The sequence below is a fragment of the Bufo bufo genome, chromosome 1 (assembly GCF_905171765.1).
Source record: "Bufo bufo chromosome 1, aBufBuf1.1, whole genome shotgun sequence".
In the NCBI taxonomy this organism is placed as follows: Eukaryota; Metazoa; Chordata; class Amphibia; order Anura; family Bufonidae; genus Bufo; species Bufo bufo.
Genome location: NC_053389.1, coordinates 664339174 through 664357659, shown reverse-complemented (window position 1 = coordinate 664357659; position 18486 = coordinate 664339174). Strand labels below are relative to the sequence as shown.

Here is an 18486-nt window from a genome sequence, read left to right as displayed (position 1 = left end):
AAACCGTTGATTTATGAGTAAACAGAAGAATTTTCCCATTCAGAGGTAAACCCCACAGCATTCAATTGCTCTCGTGTGGAGCCATCCCCAATCTCCCCAGCGCCAAAAGCCGTCAGAGGGCCTGATAATGACTGTCCAGGAGCCAGGGACCTCAGGAAATTATGGAGCTGAAAATAATGCATCCAGCGTCCCGGGGAGTGGGGGAACGCGTGAGAAAGGGAGTTGAGAGGACGGAGGCCCGAGTCAGAAATAAGGTCTCGTATGGTTATCGGGTGGGGACAAGATACTGTAAATGCTGGGAGGTTTTTAAGAGACATAGGGAAGTTCGGGAGACTGGAGGGTATCGTAAGCGGGCCCGGCGAAGTGATGAGTGCAATTTTGGAGGCAAATTTACTCCACGCGGAAGGTAAAATTCGTAGAAGCGGGGATTTAATGAGTGAGGGGATTTGAGGCCAGCAAGAGGGGGGAGACAAAAAAATGCCAGTCACTAAGTGGGGTTCTAGGGTGTGTTCAATATCCACCCACAGTTTCGAATCCCGGTTGTGAAAGAGGTCGTGAACACAGCTTGCCACTACAGCTCGATAGTAAGAGAGGAAGTTAGGTAAGCCAGCCCCCCTTAGATGCTTTGGTCGGGACAAGGTGGCGCAGCTTATTCTCGCTCTAGAACCGCTCCATACGAAGCGTAAAACCAGCTTCCGAAGCTGTGTGAAGAATGCATGGGGAACATCACATGGGACTGTCTGGAATAGATATAAAAGTTTCGGCAAGATGTCCATTTTAAGGGAGTTGATTTTGCCAAACCATGAGATTTGGAGGTGGGACCATGTTTGGAGAGTAGTTTCAATGGAGCGGAGCATCGGCTTATAATTTAAAGCGAATAGGTGGGAGGGGTTAGTAGGGAGACGTATTCCCAGATGTTTGATGGAGGTAGAGGCCAATTTAAATGAGAACACTTCTTTGATGTGGGTAACTTCGCTCTGGGGAAGGGAGATGTTCAAAATTTCCGACTTCTGAATGTTTACTTTAAAATTGCTTAGACGGCTAAATCTGTCAAATTCTCTGAGCACAGAGGAGAGCCCTAATTTAGTCTCTGACAAATATATCAAAAGGTCATCGGCAAAAAGGGAGAGTTTGTGTTCAGTACTCCCTACTTTGATGCCTTTTAATTGACGAGTTTTCCCGAAGGGCGTTAGCAAGGGATTCCATTGTGAGAATGTATAAGAACGGGGAAAGGAGACAGCCTTGACGTGTCCCATTATGTATGGAGAACGGAGCAGACAGTGTACCATTAACACGCACTTGGGCTGAGGGTGTAGAATAAAGCGCCATGATTTAATGGGTCATTTTGGGGCATAGATCAATATGTTCCAGAGTGCGGAGAAGAAAGTGCCAATTGACCCTATCAAAGGCTTTCTCTGCGTCCACTGAAAGAAGACACAGAGGAGCCCCAGAGAGTCTAGATATAGTAATGAATCCTACTGATTTCAGGGTGTTGTCCCGAGCTTCCCTACCAGGTACAAATCCCACCTGATCCCTATGTACACATGTGGGGATGAAGGGAGAAAGTCTAAAAAGCTAATAATTTGGCATATATTTTCAAATCCACATTCAGCAATGATATTGGCCTATAACTGGCACATTGGGTCGGGTCTTTATCCGGTTTAGGGATGACAGTAATGTGGGCCTGTAGGGATTGAGATGGGAATGGCGAAGTCTGCAATGGAGTTGAAGGCCTAAAGGAGGATAGGGGTCAGCTCTTCTTTGAGCAGTTTGTAGAACCGAGAGGTCAGGCCATCGGGACCTGGACTCTTCCCGTTTTGCAGATTAGTAACAACGTGGGTGAGTTCAGAGAGGGAGAAGTCATCCTCTAGAGACGATGCCTCCTCCTCGGGGATACGTGCAGGTCCAAAGTTGGTTAAATAGTCTCGGGAGTCTGTTCGAAAGGATTCCGAATCAGGGTCCCTCCCGGAATTGAGGTTGTAGAGTTTTTCATAATAGGTTTGGAATTCCGAGAATATGTCTGATGGTGCGTGCGCTTTCCCCCCGGAGGCGGAGTTTAGGGATGCCATAGGAGAACTTGGGTAATCAAGGATGAAGAGCCCTCGCCAACCATTTCCTGCTCTTCTCGCCATATTCGAAGAAACCGTGTTTAATTCGGTCTCAGATACATAGCGTTTTCTGGTCAAGGATCTGGAGGACTCTGTCTAAGCAAAGAGATGTCAGCCTTGAGTTGATCGGTGGGGGTGGATTTATTTAGGGCCTCTTTACCGTCTAAGTCTGCGATCAGGGAGGAGAGTTTATGAGCACGTTCCTTCTTAAGTCTGGTCCCATGGGATATAAACACCCCTCTGAGCACACATTTTAAAGCTTCCCATTTAACCGGAGGGGGGTAGGATCTAATTGATAATTACGGATAAAGTCCGAGACAGTAGCTTTAATATCTGATAGACAAACCGCATCATTCAGCAGATTGTCATTCAGACGCCACGTAAAAGACGTCGGGTCGGAGGTCGAGTGTGTAAAGACCCGTATACAGGGGCATGATCGGACCAGAGGATCCCGTCCATCGAGCTACGTGGGTCAGAGTCTAAAAGGTGTTGAGAAATAAAGAGGTGGTCTAATCTACCATAGCTATTGTGGGCCTGCGAATAGTAGCTGAAGTCCCTGACTCCTGGGTGTAGGAGCTGCCATAAGTCCACTAGGCGGAGGTTGGAGAGGTCATTCTGGAATCTAATTTGGGACGCTAGGGAGAACGAGGACTTACCAGACGATGAATCTAGGGAGGGATCCATCACCATGTTGAGGTCTCCGCCCAGTATGATAGAAGAGCCATCTGCGAAGCGAGATATCTTCTTGAGAATTGTAGAGCCAAAGGACACCTGAGCCTGATTGGGAAAGTAGACATTAGCAAAAGTATAAATACACTGGTCCACTGACAGCTTAAGGAGAACGTAACGGCCATGGGGATCAATTTCCGAAGCAATGACGTTCGGGTGAAAGTTTTTATGAAAGGCGATAGAGACCCCCCTGCTTTCCTGGTCGGGTTGGGACTATGAAACCATGTGGTATAGTATCCACGCGCACAGTGTGGTACTGAGTCTGCCTTAAAATGTGTTTCCTGTATTAAGGCTAGCATGACCCCCTTTTTTTTGGAGACGATATAGTATCTGGCTTCGTTTCTCAGGCTTGTTAAGGCCTCTGGCATTATAGGTACAGAAGGTGAGGGACGACATCAGAAAAGAATTATGGGTATTTAGCAATCAAAGTGGATAGAGAGCTAGACTCGTAGCGTTCAGCAGGAAAAGGAGAAGAGAAGGGAGGGGGGAGGGGGAGGGAAAAAGAGAACAAAAACACTAGGGGGGTAGCGCCGGAGCTCATGCGGTAAGCGTCCTACTCTGCCATCGGCAAGCTCCGCCCCCTGAACTGGTTTTTAGATGCTATGTCCCATTTGAAGGCCCCCTGATGCACCCCTACAGTAGAAACTCAAAAAAGTGACCACATTTTGGAAACTACGGAATAAGGTGCCAGTTTTATTGGTACTATTTTGTGGTACATATCATTTTTTATTGCTCTATATTACGTTTTTTGTGAGGCAAGGTAACAAAAAAATTTATGTTTTGGCACCGTTTTTATTTTTTATTTTTACAGCGTTTAACCGAGGGATTAGGTCATGTGACTTTTTTATAGAGCAGATCGTTACGCACGTGGCAATACCTAATATGTATACTTTTTTTTTTTTTCACTTTAGCACAATAATAGCAGTTTTGACACAAAGAAAATGATGTTTTAGTGTCTCCATGTTCTGAGAGCTATAGTTTTTTTTATATTTTGGGCGATCTTAGGTAGAGGCTCATTTTTTGCAGGATGAGGTGACGGTTTGGGGGGCATACGCCCTTTTGATCGCTTGGTGTTGCACTTTTTGTGATGTAAGGTGACAAAAATTGCTTTTTTTTTACAGTTTTTATTTTTATTTTTTTATGGCGTTTATCGGACAGGGTGGATCATGTGACATATCTATAGAGCCGGTCATTACGGACGCGGCAATACCTAATATGTGTAGGTTTTGTTTGTTTTTTCAGTTTTTTTATTATAAAATAAGTGGAAAGGGGCGTTTTTTTTTTTTCTTTTTTACTTTATTCATTTTATTACTTTATTAAAAACACTTTTTTTTTTACTTTTTTTTACTTTACTTTATTTATGACATTCACTTTTGGGGGTCTGATCCCCTCTGCAATGCATTACAATACATCTGTATTGTAATGCATTGCCTGTTAGTGTATGACACTGAGTCATACACTAACAGATTGCCTAGGAGACCCAGCCTGAGGCTGGATCTCCTCGGCTCCCGTAGAAGGCAGTTCCCGATGCCGTTCAAGGCATTGGGCAGCCTCTGCACGGCATCGGGCTGCCTTGTGTCGCATCGTGTCCCGGCCACAGCAGTGACCGCGGCATAGAAGGGGTTAATCCGCCTGCATCGGCTTTTACAGCGATGTCGGCGGATACAGCAGGGGCCCGTCTACCACGGACTGCCGGGCCCCTGCAGTGATCGTGCACGCACCGCTCCGATGCCCGCGCAATCACTATGACGTACTATTACGTCAAATTGCGGGAACTCAGTGGTTCCCATGACGTAACAGTACGTCAAAGGACGGGAAGGAGTTAATGGCCACAATAAAATTCAGGGACAGCAGGTTCCACATGCATGCTCGGTCCACTCTGCTTTTTACAGTTTTTGGTGCCATAGCGGCCTCCATTAAATCCAGGGATGCAGGTACAAACATGCATGCTGAGCCCACTATATACCTCTCCTGGTGCCAAATGGCTTCCAATAAATACAATGAGGTATTGCACCCCTTACTAGCCTGTCTGCCCCATAGGCTGACTTTAATTAGAGTAAGTATAAAGCTATACTAAAAGCCAAACAAGTGGAATGTTTATATCAAAAGGTATCATTTATTATAAAATATAAATAATGGAGAGCAACAGGATGTAATACAGTACACGGAGAAGCACAGGGTAAGTAAATTCAAAGGAACCACCGTAGAACTGCGCAAGATAAAGCACAGTTTGTGCGCAATGTAAAGCACAAATAGGTACGACCAATAAAGCAAAAGCTAAGACTCTGGGAAACCAGATGAATATCACATATATGGTCTCCCCAATAGGGGTATGGTACACAAGTACCACAGGCCAGGTATAGTAACCCCAGAGTCGTAGCGAGCATACACGGTATGATGTAGATATCACAATCAGCCAAAAACAATAATATGATAAATATAAAGTCACTTAGGCTGAAATCAAACCATAACTAACGTGCACCTAAGTACAAGGGACCCAGCATGGATACATACAGGGGTACCCCGCACGTAGCATGGAACCGCGCTAAGTACTGGACGTACCTGAAGACATGGTGGCAAGATGAATGACCGGCCCTGGGCGCGAGACCTCGACGCGCGTTTCACCTCAACGGCTTCGTCGAGGTCTCGCGCCCAGGGCCGGTCATTCATCTTGCCACCATGTCTTCAGGTACGTCCAGTACTTAGCGCGGTTCCATGCTACGTGCGGGGTACCCCTGTATGTATCCATGCTGGGTCCCTTGTACTTAGGCGCACGTTAGTTATGGTTTGATTTCAGCCTAAGTGACTTTATATTCATCATATTATTGTTTTTGGCTGATTGTGATATCTACATCATACCGTGTATGCTCGCTACGACTCTGGGGTTACTATACCTGGCCTGTGGTACTTGTGTACCATACCCCTATTGGGGAGACCATATATGTGATATTCATCTGGTTTCCCAGAGTCTTAGCTTTTGCTTTATTGGTCGTACCTATTTGTGCTTTACATTGCGCACAAACTGTGCTTTATCTTGCGCAGTTCTACGGTGGTTCCTTTGAATTTACTTACCCTGTGCTTCTCCGTGTACTGTATTACATCCTGTTGCTCTCCATTATTTATATTTTATAATAAATGATACCTTTTGATATAAACATTCCACTTGTTTGGCTTTTAGTTTACTCTGGATGTGGTACAAGTGGTCATTATAGCTGTCTAAGTTGACAGAGCTGCCTTTTTGTAGGTTAATAGTAAGTATAAAGCTATAGCCTGCTCTCATTGTATTTATTCGATCGGCACATTTCTCTGCTTAGATGTTTGTAAATTTCCTTGGAGAGATTGAAGCTACATTCTAATCGTACAGCTGTGGGAGTGGGGAGCCGCCTGTCAGTGGTGGCAGGGCTCTCTATATAGAGAGTAGGGAGTGGGTCTTATGGAAAGCAGACATAATATAAAAGAACATTTTAGTTGGTCAAGAAGGGGTTACATGGCCTGTTCTTGAACTAGTTAAGAGATAATCTGTGGCTTTTCCATGCAGAATTCAGCTCAGTAATGTGCAACGTGTTCATTATTCTTTTCTGGAACCTGTGGAAATTGGGTATAAAACTTAACTTTAAAACTCAACTTTGAATAAATTATAGCTGTAACTGAATCTCACAGAAGTGTCTGAAAAGTGTGGTATTTGATTATCACAAATCAATTAAGAATTTTATATCTTTGCTAATTTGTTCTCTTTTTTGTGATTGCAGGTGCTCACATTGGTGTTGGCATCAGCGGACAGGAGGGCATGCAAGCAGTTTTAGCCAGTGATTACTCTTTTGCTCAGTTTAGGTACCTACAAAGACTGTTGCTGGTTCATGGGCGCTGGTCGTACTTTCGAATGTGCAAATTTCTTTGCTATTTCTTCTACAAAAATTTTGCCTTTACATTAGTGCATTTCTGGTTTGGATTCTTCTGTGGGTTCTCAGCACAGGTATGTGATAATATTGTGTAATGCAAAATATATGTTCAGATTACAAGCAGAAGTATACTATAATAGTCTATAATCAGCTGTATTATGAAAATGTGTGAGTTTGCCAATTACCATTTTATAACATACTGCATACTGTGGTACAGTGATCCTCTTTCTTGTCCAAGGGATTGTCTTACAAAGAAACAGAGGCTTGCTGAGTGATTAACTGATACCTCAAAACAGTTTCCCCAGCTCCTGGCAATCAGTTGTACTTGCAGGAGAAAGCCATGTCTGGCCTGGCCACTGCTGGGTAAATGTATCACATGCTGGCTATTCAAATGTATGGTCACATGTAATGCATAGATGCACTGGGTCTTTGAGAGAGTGAAAGCGGATTTTACATGTCAGCTCTATTCTGGCTAGTAGAAGAGGGGCCCTAATAGGGCATATTGATAGAGGTTGTCCTTGCAAGCCAACTCAAGCATTCCGTTTGTCCTGGAAACCTATTGAATAAGCTATATATTATTATTCAAAATTCCATGTATCAGGAATTCCATGTTCTGTACACCTAGCATCAATTGTGACAGCCACAGATCAGGAGTATACTCCAATGAAACATATTTATAGTAAATACTGTATTAGCTTTACATGTAACAGCTTTGCATGTAAAAGCAGCAGATGCAACAGCATCGCCACACTACTATTTCAGTTATTGGAAAAAAATTATTAAAGCAATTGATTGGTTTTCCATTAATAAATGTTCAACTTAAGAGTAACTGCCGTTTGAAAAAACTTTTGATATGTCATAGTGAGTGCTAACCCCATTCCACCCCTCCACCCCCAACTGCTAAAACGAGGAGTAAGAAAATTATTAATATTACATTATCATGTAATATTATTATTATTGAACATTATTACATTTAGGTCCATAATTTTAGTTGAGGATGAAGATATGTCCGAACATGCCTTCAGCCTTTAATTTTACAGCTATGCCATAGCATGTTCAAAAAAGAACCCCCAAAGCATATAAAAATATATAAAAACATTAAAAGGGTTTTCAAAGACAAAGCGGGTCCCTCAAAGCTCCTTAATTACACAGTTCACACCTGTGGGAGAAAGTTTGTAATACACTTAAGCCTCATGCAGACGTCCGTGGAACACGGTCCGTGAGATACCGGACTGGCATTGCAGGAGCGCACGGCATCATTGGTTGCTATGAAGCCGTGCGCTTTGTGCCACCACAGTACAGTAATACACTCGTATGATCTATACGAGTGTATTACTGTACAGCAGCAGCGGCACAAAGCGAACGGCGTCATAGTAACCAATGACGCCGTGCGTTCCTGCAATGCCAGTCCGGTATCTCACGGACCGTGTTCCACAGACGTCTGCATGAGGCTATACTGGGGTAGGATCTGTATTTCTATCCCTGGTGCATGTGCAGACTCCTGAATCCGCCCCATCTGTCAAGGAGAGGAATAGTTCTGATCCTTTCCACAGCGAAATTGACATCCTGTCCATAGCCCAGTCTGGAAACCTTGTAAAAGACGTCATATTAGAAGAAGCTAAAGGAGTATCATATAACCGGCCTTTCTGGAAACTAAGCCATGTAACTTCAGAACGGTAAGTGTATTACAAACTTTCTCCTACAAGTTTGTTGTGTGTGATGAAGGTGGCTTTGCAGAACCTTCCGGGTCCCGAAAACCCCTTTTAATTAGCAAAGAATTTTGGAAAACTCTCCACAGTTGTATCCTGTCAAGGCAAATATGCTGAACTATATCACCTTTTCTACAGAATTCTTAACAAGTGTTTAGTGCAAGTAAATTGTATGAGACCAGGGTGATAGATAGATATCTAGACATTTGGACACATATTGAGCAACTTCTAAGGATCTGTTCATTATATGCAGCAAGCGAGGTGCCCGCACATACACGTAAACATAACATAGTAACATAGATTTCAGCCTTACAAAAAGACATTTGTCCATCCAGTTCAGCCTGTTATCCTGCAAGTTGATCCAGAGGAAGGCAAAAAACTCCTGTGAGGTAGAAGCCAATTTTCACATTTTAGGGGGGAAAATTCCCTCCCGACCTAAATCAGGCAATCAGAATAACTCTCTGGATCAACAACCTATCTCTAGTAGCTATAACCTGTAATATTATTACGCTCCAGAAATACATCCAGGCCCCTCTTGAACTCTTTTAGTGAATTCACCATTACCTCTTCCTCAGGCAGAGAGTTCCATAGTCTCACTGCTCTTACCGTAAAGAATCATCTTCTATGTTTGTGTAAAAACTTTCTATCCTCCAGACGCAGAGGATGTCCCCTCGTCACAGTACTGGGTATATGTAGTTGATGGGAGAGATCCCTGTACTGACCCCTGATATATTTACACATAGTTATTAGAGCTCCCCTCAGTCTTCTTTTTTCTAAACTCTATAACCCTAATTTTAATAATCTTTCAGGGTACTGTAGTTGCCCCATTCCAATTATTACTTTAGTTGACCTCCTCTGAATCCTCTCCACCTCAGCTTTGTCTGTCTTGTTAACAGGAGCCCAGAACTGTACACAGTACTCCATGTGTGGTCTGACTAGTGATTTGTAAAGTGGTAGGGCTATGTTCTCATCACAGTATCTATGGCCCTTTTGATGCAACCCATTATCTTATTGGCCTTGGCAGCAGCTGCTAGATACTGATTTCTACAATTACGTTTGCTGTCCAGTAAAATTCCTAAGGATTTTAACATGTCAGAGTTACCCAGTGTTTTACCATTTAGTATGTACGGATGACTTGCATTATTCCTTCCCATGTGCATAACCTTACATTTGACAGTGTTAAACCTCATCTGCCACTTCTCTGCCCAAGCCTCCAATCTATCCAAATCCATCTGTGGCAGTATAATGTCCTCTTCCGTGTTAATTACTTTAAGCAGTTAAGTTTCATCTGCAAAAATGAATTTTTTACTGTGCAAGCCTTCTACAAGATCATTAATAAATATATTGAAGAGAACAGGACCCAATACTGACCTGTGTGGTACCCCACTGGTGACAGTGACCTGAGTGTGTCACTAGTGAAGTTTTTTGAAGTGACCTGAGTGTGTACCGTTAATAACCGCCCTCTGTTTTCTATAACTGAGCCAGTTACTTACCCACATACAGACATTTTCTCCCAGTCCAAGCATTCTCATTTTATGTACCAGGGATAGATTGGCAATCTACACTACCGGGAAACTTCCAGGTGGGCCGATTGCCTACAGCCTGCTCTGGGCCAGCAGTGTCATTCCCTTAATATGTTGCGGCATGATGATAAAATTACAGCAGGGCCAGCCGCGGCCCGGCGCCCTCACTACAATACACATGACAGGCCCCAGTCAGCCCTGCTTCGATCTCCTTATCATGCCATTGTCTTGATAACGAGATCGCAACAGGGTTGCTAGCGGCTGCAATGTGTGTTGTATTAAGGGCAATGGCTGCCACTGGCCCCGCTGATCTTATCATTATGATGATACATTATACCAGCCCCTGCCCTTTATAATGCGCCGCTGCCAGTCTGTACCTCTCTCCTACCGTCAGGTCCTTTAACACTGGACAGCAGGACAGAAATCACTACTCTACCCTCCGGGTGCCAAAGGACCCGTGGCTCCTCTGACTCTAAGAATCAACTCTGACGATGTGTCGCGCTCCCTACCCCTTCTGCTCCGGGACATGCCGTAGGGTAGAAGAGGCTGCCGCATGTATTTGTGGAAAGGCATGTGGCAGGGAACAGCTCTCAGATGAGTTTTGTTTTTTGTTTTTTTTTACAGGTCACTTGACTATGGGGGGTGGGGATATTATAGGGATATCAGTGGGGGCTGGAGGAGAATTGTTATGGGCAGGAGGGGCATTGCTGGATCACTGTGGGGGCATTATTATTACTGAGGGCACTGTGGGGCATCATTACTGGAGGCACAATATGGGGCATTATTATTATGGGGGTACAATACATAATGACATGGGGGCAATATTATTGCTTGAGGCACTATTATTGGGGGCATTATTATTACTGGGGACACTAAGGTAGCCTTTTTAATACTGGGGGTACTGGGGGAAATTATTACTGTGGACATGGTGGGGGCATTACTATTACTGGGGGAATTATAGCGTGTACTATGGGGGCATTATTATTGCTGAATGCAAAATATACACTCACCTAAAGAATTATTAGGAACACCTGTTCTATTTCTCATTAATGCAATTATCTAGTCAACCAATCACATGGCAGTTGCTTCAATGCATTTAGGGGTGTGGTCCTGGTCAAGACAATCTCCTGAACTCCAAACTGAATGTCAGAATGGGAAAGAAAGGTGATTTAAGCAATTTTGAGCGTAGCATGGTTGTTGGTGCCAGACGGGCAGGTCTGAGTATTTCACAATCTGCTCAGTTACTGGGATTTTCACGCACAACCATTTCTAGGGTTTACAAAGAATGGTCTGAAAAGGGAAAAACATCCAGTATGCAGCAGTCCTGTGGGCAAAAATGCCTTGTGGATGCTAGAGGTCAGAGGAGAATGGGCCGACTGATTCAAGCTGATAGAAGAGCAACGTTGACTGAAATAACCACTCGTTACAACCGAGGTATGCAGCAAAGCATTTGTGAAGCCACAACACGCACAACCTTGAGGCGGATGGGCTACAACAGCAGAAGACCCCACCGGGTACCACTCATCTCCACTACAAATAGGAAAAAGAGGCTACAATTTGCACGAGCTCACCAAAATTGGACTGTTGAAGACTGGAAAAATGTTGCCTGGTCTGATGAGTCTCGATTTCTGTTGAGACATTCAAATGGTAGAGTCCGAATTTGGCGTAAACAGAATGAGAACATGTATCCATCCTCTGATGGCTACTTCCAGCAGGATAATGCACCATGTCACAAAGCTCGAATCATTTCAAATTGGTTTCTTGAACATGACAATGAGTTCACTGTACTAAAATGGCCCCCACAGTCACCAGATCTCAACCCAATAGAGCATCTTTGGGATGTGGTGGAACGGGAGCTTCGTGCCCTGGATGTGCATCCCTCAAATCTCCATCAACTGCAAGATGCTATCCTATCAATATGGGCCAACATTTCTAAAGAATGCTATCAGCACCTTGTTGAATCAATGCCACGTAGAATTAAGGCAGTTCTGAAGGCAAAAGGGGGTCCAACACCGTATTAGTATGGTGTTCCTAATAATTCTTTAGGTGAGTGTATAATGTAATTAATACTGGGGGCATTATTATTATTTGAGGCACTTATTGAGGGCATTATTCTTGGGGCACTAAGGTGACATTTTTATAACTGGGACATTTTTACTGGGGGAATTATAGGGGAACTGTAGGGGGCATTATTTTTACTGAGGAAATTATAGTGTGCACTGTAGCGGCATTACTATTACTAGAGGCACTGTAGGGGCAATACTGGGAGCACAACAGGTGGGGGTGGGGTGGGGGGACAGTATGATTACTGAGGGACTTTTTTCTACATTATATTATTTAGGGCATTGGGGAGCACAGTGGGCACAGTATTGAAGGTAGCAGCAGGATGACAATGTTGGGGCACCATGGTGGTCAGTATGATGGAAATTTGAGGACTCTAAGATGTTTGTGCGTCAAACTCTCCAGAGACAGAACACTGCTAATTTCATGTGTTATCTGGTCCTAACGGAGAAGATGAGAAAGAGAATGTCTACATCAGAGAAGATATCACTGAAAGAAATCATCATGGCAGTTTGATCCGAATGGAGAAGATGAGGAAAGAGAACATCTACATCTGAGGAGACATCATTGGATGTAAGAGCTATGTGGTGCTGTGTTCTCCTGTGTGTATGGTATCTTTGAAGGACCAAGCAGACTGCTGAAGGTAGGGCTGGCTCTGTTCTGTGGCCTGCGTTTCAACTCCTCATCCCCTTTCTCCGTATCTTAATTAGATACTAGTTGAGGACAGGATGTGGCAGTTGGTACTGACTAATAGGGATCGACCGATATTGATTTTTTTAGAGCCGATACCGATAATCTGCGAACTCTCAGGCCGATAATTTATACCGATATTCTGTGCATTTTCATTTTTGAAAAAACTAAGAATTCCTACACAAATCTGCTGAACATGAAGTTTATTGTTAATGTGTAGCTTTTTTTTTTGTAAATCTTTCTTTTTCATTTATACTTAATATTATATTTATATTTTTTTTACGTTTGTTTTTTTTTTACTAACTTTTAGCCCCCTTAGGGGCTAGAACCCTTGTCCTATTCACCCTGATAGAGCTCTATTAGGGTGAATATGACTTCACACTCTCCCTGCTGCCCTGTGAATAGTGCACACGGCAGCAGGGAGCTGACTATGGCAGCCAGGGCTTCAATAGCGTCCTGGCTGCCATGGTAACTGTGGCGAAACCAACCTCGCCACTGGGTTTTGGAGAGGACTGGCTGCTGGCCTCTTGCCCCTGGATTATGGGCCATATACTAACTTTTAAACCCCTGAACCTATTCAAGTGAATTTTGGATAGGTTTGTCCCCAAGTTATACTGTTTAAATTGATGTAAGTTATATGTATGGCCAATGTAAACTCACAAAGTTGTAACAATTTATAATAAGTGTAACTTGTCAGCTTGGGAGGAAAATGCTGGGTGTGTTTCTATTGTGCCATTGTCCCATTGTGTGTTTAAATGGTGATGTCTGTTCTGTTGTCCTCACATGTGTATTGGCGATCTCCCTTTGTCCTCAGAGATAATTGGATTGCTCCTCAGGTTGTCTCCGGGACAGAGAGGAGGAGACCATGATGCATTGTGGGGATATGTTGTATGGGTCCTATGTCACAAGTCTTCCTTCTGGTCCCTTAGGGGCGTGTACTTACATTGTATGTGTTGTAACATATTGATTGGCTGTATTTCAAACCCCTGTGGGCGGACCTGTATTTGCAACAACTGTAATAAAAACCAGGCTGGGTGGGCCAGCACCTCAGACCACTGCTTGACCCTCAACACGGAGCCTTGTCTCATTATTGGGGGGATTCGCTGTATGCTGTTAGAAGACCGATTGCCAGAAGTGTAAGCTGATTCCTGTTCGTCTGCTAGCAGCTATTCGTGAGGTTCCAGTTTGGAGTGCTACTTTGTATCCAGTTCGGGAGTTTGGTGTATCCTGCAGTAGCTGTGCCTGTCTCTCAGAAAGGGGCTTATCGCCTAAACGGATTTTAACCCCTGGTCTGCTGAAACGGTCCGTTACAGTAACCGATCGGCGCTTCAGGCTTACACTGCTGGGGCTCCGATCAGAAGCTGCCACTGCACCACCAATGAGGAGGAGGGGACCCTGTGGCCACTGCCACCAATGATTAATACTGGGGGCTTTGGTGGGGGGGGGGGGGGCGCACTGTGCCACCAATGTTTTTAATACTGAGGTTTGGGGGGGCGCACTGCGCCACCAATGAAGATAACTCGGCCATTAATTCATATACAGGAGGCGGGTGCTGGCTGCAGAATCATATAGCCGCACCCAACCTCTATGAGCGGTAGCTGCGATCCGCAGCAGTTAACCCCTCAGGTCCGGCAGGGGTTAACTGCCGCAGATCGCAGCTACTTGTCATAGAGGTCGGGTGCTGCTATATGATTCTGCAGCCAGCTCCCGCCTCCTGTTGAATTTGAATGAATGAGTGAGTTAACATCATTGGTGGCGCAGTGACCACAGCCCCTCCCCTCCTCTCTCCTCTCATTGGTGGCAGCGTCAGCAGCACAGGGGGAGGGAGACACTGCTTCCTTCTCCCCTGCGCTGCTGAGACAACACGGATCGCGCTGAGAGCAGCGTGATCCTTGTTCCCGATTCGTTATCGGCAAAATAGATGGCGATAACTTTGAAAAACCTGAATATCGGCCGATAATATCGGTAAAACCGATAATCCGTCGATCCCTACTGACCACCACAGAGGAGCAGCCTTTAGGAAGTGTTTTGGTTCTACTGGGGCAGTATATTGTGCTGTACTGTGGTATTTGGTACAGTGGACCCTCAAGATACAATGCCCTCAGGATACAATATTTTCAACATACAATGATCTTCTCTGACCCATAGTAAGTTAAAACTAGACTCAACATGCAATGCCTCAGACTGAGATCCAACCCATCAAGGGCACTTCTGTAGTGAAATAGCTGTATTAGTTGCTACTGTAGTTAGCAGCTATTGCTGACTGTTACATGTAAGGACTTGTTTCATCTGTCTTAGTTATATGCCTATTTTTCTTAAATCTTTATTTTCTTTTATTTAGATAACATTTTGGGATTTGGAGCCAATTACTCACGTTACAATGGTTTCAACATACAATGGTTATCCTGGAGCTGATTAATATTGTAACTTGAGGGACCACTGTATTCTGGTTCAGTATTTTGTGCTTCAATGAGCCAAATAAAAAATTGAAGCACAATATACTGCTCCCTCTATGGTATTTCTCACCTTGCCTACTTGAGTTGCCACTGCCTGTCATGTTGGCACCACCTTCTGTCAGTCTAGGCCTACCTACAATATGGGGCCACTTTCATTTTTTTTCTCTGCCCCTTTAAATTACCAATCTACCCCTGTTATGTAGTAACTTTTTATGTGACGCAATATCAAATGCTTTGGAGAAGTCAAGATATAGAAAGTCCATTGACTCACCCCGGTCAAGTTTACAACTTACCTCTTCATAGAAACTGATTAAATTAGTTTGACATGATGGATCACTCATGAAGCCATGCAGATATGGTGGTATAAGCTTATATTCGTTTAAATACTCCACGATAGCATCTCTTAGAAAACCTTCAAAGAGTTTACCCACAACAGATGTTAAACTTACCAGCCTAGTTTCCGGTCTCTGTTTTGGACTCCTTTTTGAATATTGGCACCTGATTTGCTAAGCTGCAATCCTATGGAACGCTCCCTGTCAATATGGAGTCCTTAAATATCAGAAATAAGGGTCTGTCTATGACATTTCTTATCTTAGGATACAGGGATGTATGCCATCTGAATGCGGTGATTTGTCTATTTTAATCTTTTTAAGACATCGCTGGACTTTTTTAGTCAGACAGGGCACTTTTAATGGGGAATTTACTTTTCGATTCTACATTTCATCCGACAGTTTGTTTTCCTTAGTGAATACAGTGGAGAAAAAAATATTTAATAGATTCGCTTTCTTCTCATTACTCTTCACAACACCTCCGTCATTACTCTGTAAAGGGCCAACTCTTTGAGGTTTAAACTTTTTACCATTTATATAATTGAAGAACATTTTAGGGTTAGTTTTACTCTCTTTGGTATTGAATCTCTCTGTCTCCAGCTTGGCTGCTTTTATCTGGCTTTTACATTTTTTCCCCTAATTTTTAATACTTCCTCACCACCTTCCTATTTTAGTGATTTAAAATGCTTTCTTTTTATCATTCATTGCTCCCTTTTTCATTCGTATTTATCTACATTGTTTTTTTTCTTGTTCCCTATGTTTTTATTCCTATACTTCCACAATTTGAGTTTAGGATGTTTTTAAAAATATTATTATTAAGGACATTGTGCCAGTTAGTGAGGCTAATGGCCTCTATTTCCTGGTTAAATTCAGCTTTTTTGAAGTTCGGTATTTTTGTGCCTCCCTAAAGAAACACTCTTTTGAATGACAGTTGGAAGGTTATTATTTTATGGTCATTATTTCCCAGATGTCCCCCAACCTGCACATCTGTTGTTCTGTCAGGTCTATTGGTTAGTACTAAGTCCAGTATAGCTGTCCCTCTAGTTGGGTCCTGAACCAGTTGAGAAAGGTCTTTGGTTATTGGCAAGAAGCTGTTTCCTTTACGAGGTTTCCCAGTCTATATCTGGGTAGTGAAAGTCCCCTATAATAACGACCTGATTATGATATGCCACCACATCTATCTCCTTTACTAGTAGATTTTCAGTGGAGTCTGTTATATTATGTGGTTTATAACAAACTCCTATCAGTATTTTATTATTGTTTTTGCCTCCATGTATTTCTACCCACAGTGACTCCACATGTTTATGTCCCTCACTTATATCTTCACGGAGTGTGGACTTTAGACAGGACTTTACATAAAGGCAAACCCCTCCCCCTCTGCGATTTTCACGATCCTTTTCTAAACAGACTGTAACCCTGTACATTAACTGCCCAGTCATAGCTATCATCCAACCATGTCTCAGTTATTGCTCTTCAGACATTAGTGTCTTTTTGACCTCCATCTTTATGGTTTTTGCCTTTTGGTAACTATATAGGTAAGGACAGCAGACTATGCTTTCCTATACAATGGGTCACAGTAATCAAAGTATACTGCCTGGTTAACATTGTAGCCAACGTATGCAAGTTTTTGACTGGTGGCATGCCTCAGAGCCTTTCGTCAGAGGTATACATTGTGGAATACTCCTGATGCATACTTTTGTCAGGCTCTGAAGAAATGTGGAAACACTTGTCTGAGCTGTGAGAAGTACTAGGTTTTCAGTCTCTCGTAAACAAGAATATTCAGGTTCTCTGACAGCAATCAGAGATCTTGTAAATGGTGAAATGACCTCTTCAAGAATCTGTCAAATACATCATATAAAAAAAAGTGTTTTATCACTTTTTCCAAAGTTGCCCCTACTCAACCTTCCAGAGAGATCCTGCTTGCTGCCTTGGAGTTCTTTTGACAATGTGTGCCATTGTGTGAAAACCATTTTTCTTTAAATCTTAAAGGAATATAAGGAAATGTTTTGCACATTTATCCAAAAATGCTATAATGATAACCTTTTTGTGTCCTTAGGAACAGGTTGATTTTTTAGCATTAACAGCATGGACTTCAGCACACTTTCTGTTTTTCCAGAAGAGACGAGTCATCATTTGTTAGTGATAGCACCTCATAGGTTTAAACTGATCCCTACAAAGTCTGAAATTAATTATCCAATTTGGGAGAGAGCACTTTTTTGCCAAACTGTTTTAGGAGAAATGTCTCTGTGGGTGGTTTTTATTGAAATTACATTTGTGTGCATCAAGAGCAGAGTCTGTCAGACACAGATAAAGCTGGCAGCGGCCATCTTGGTCTGTACAGAAATAGAATTCTTGGCAGGCGCAGATGCATTTTATTGATTCAAAAAAGACACCAAAATAGGCAAAATCACAAATAGAATCAGTGATACGTTGCTAATGGTTGCATCACACTTCAACACTTGAGGTCTAAGAATAGTAGGCTATAAAATTAAATGGACAGTATATGAAACCATGTTGTAAGTGTAAAAGAAATTGTACAATGTGATCATATTATCTCCTGTTTAGGTAAGTGTGGCCCTTGGTCCTTTTGTGAAAAAAAATGTATGAAAATATCAGTGATCTTTAATAAAGAAGCAACAATAAATTAAAATATCACACCCTAAAAAATACATATAACCACCACACTACAAAGTCACCTTGAAAACAAAACAAAACCCCTTATAACATTGATCTTATATATGTGGTCATTTTTCTCCATATTTCGTATCCTCAAAGGAGAGGAGAAATTTTGGCTCAATGAAAGTTTGCAACTATGGATAAGGGACAATACAATATGTGCAGCGATGTCCAACTTGTGGCTCTCCAACTGTGGCTTTTCCCGGCATTGGTGTTGTAATTTTGCAACGGCTTAATAGCCACAAGTTGGGGACCACTGGGTTAATAGGACTAACTATATTGTCAGCTGTACATATCGGTATGTCT

The 18486-nt window shown here is 42.9% G+C and overlaps 1 protein-coding gene across 2 annotated transcripts in view; it reads left to right on the top strand.

The window, feature by feature from the left end:
- Positions 1–18486, top strand: part of ATP8B4 (ATPase phospholipid transporting 8B4 (putative)) — a 515241-nt gene that overhangs the window by 466686 nt on the left and 30069 nt on the right. For both annotated transcript variants that reach the window (XM_040414025.1, XM_040414026.1), the window contains one exon: positions 6587–6810. In XM_040414025.1, coding sequence (XP_040269959.1) covers positions 6587–6810 — 224 coding nt within the window. The remainder of the gene's footprint in view (positions 1–6586; positions 6811–18486) is intronic.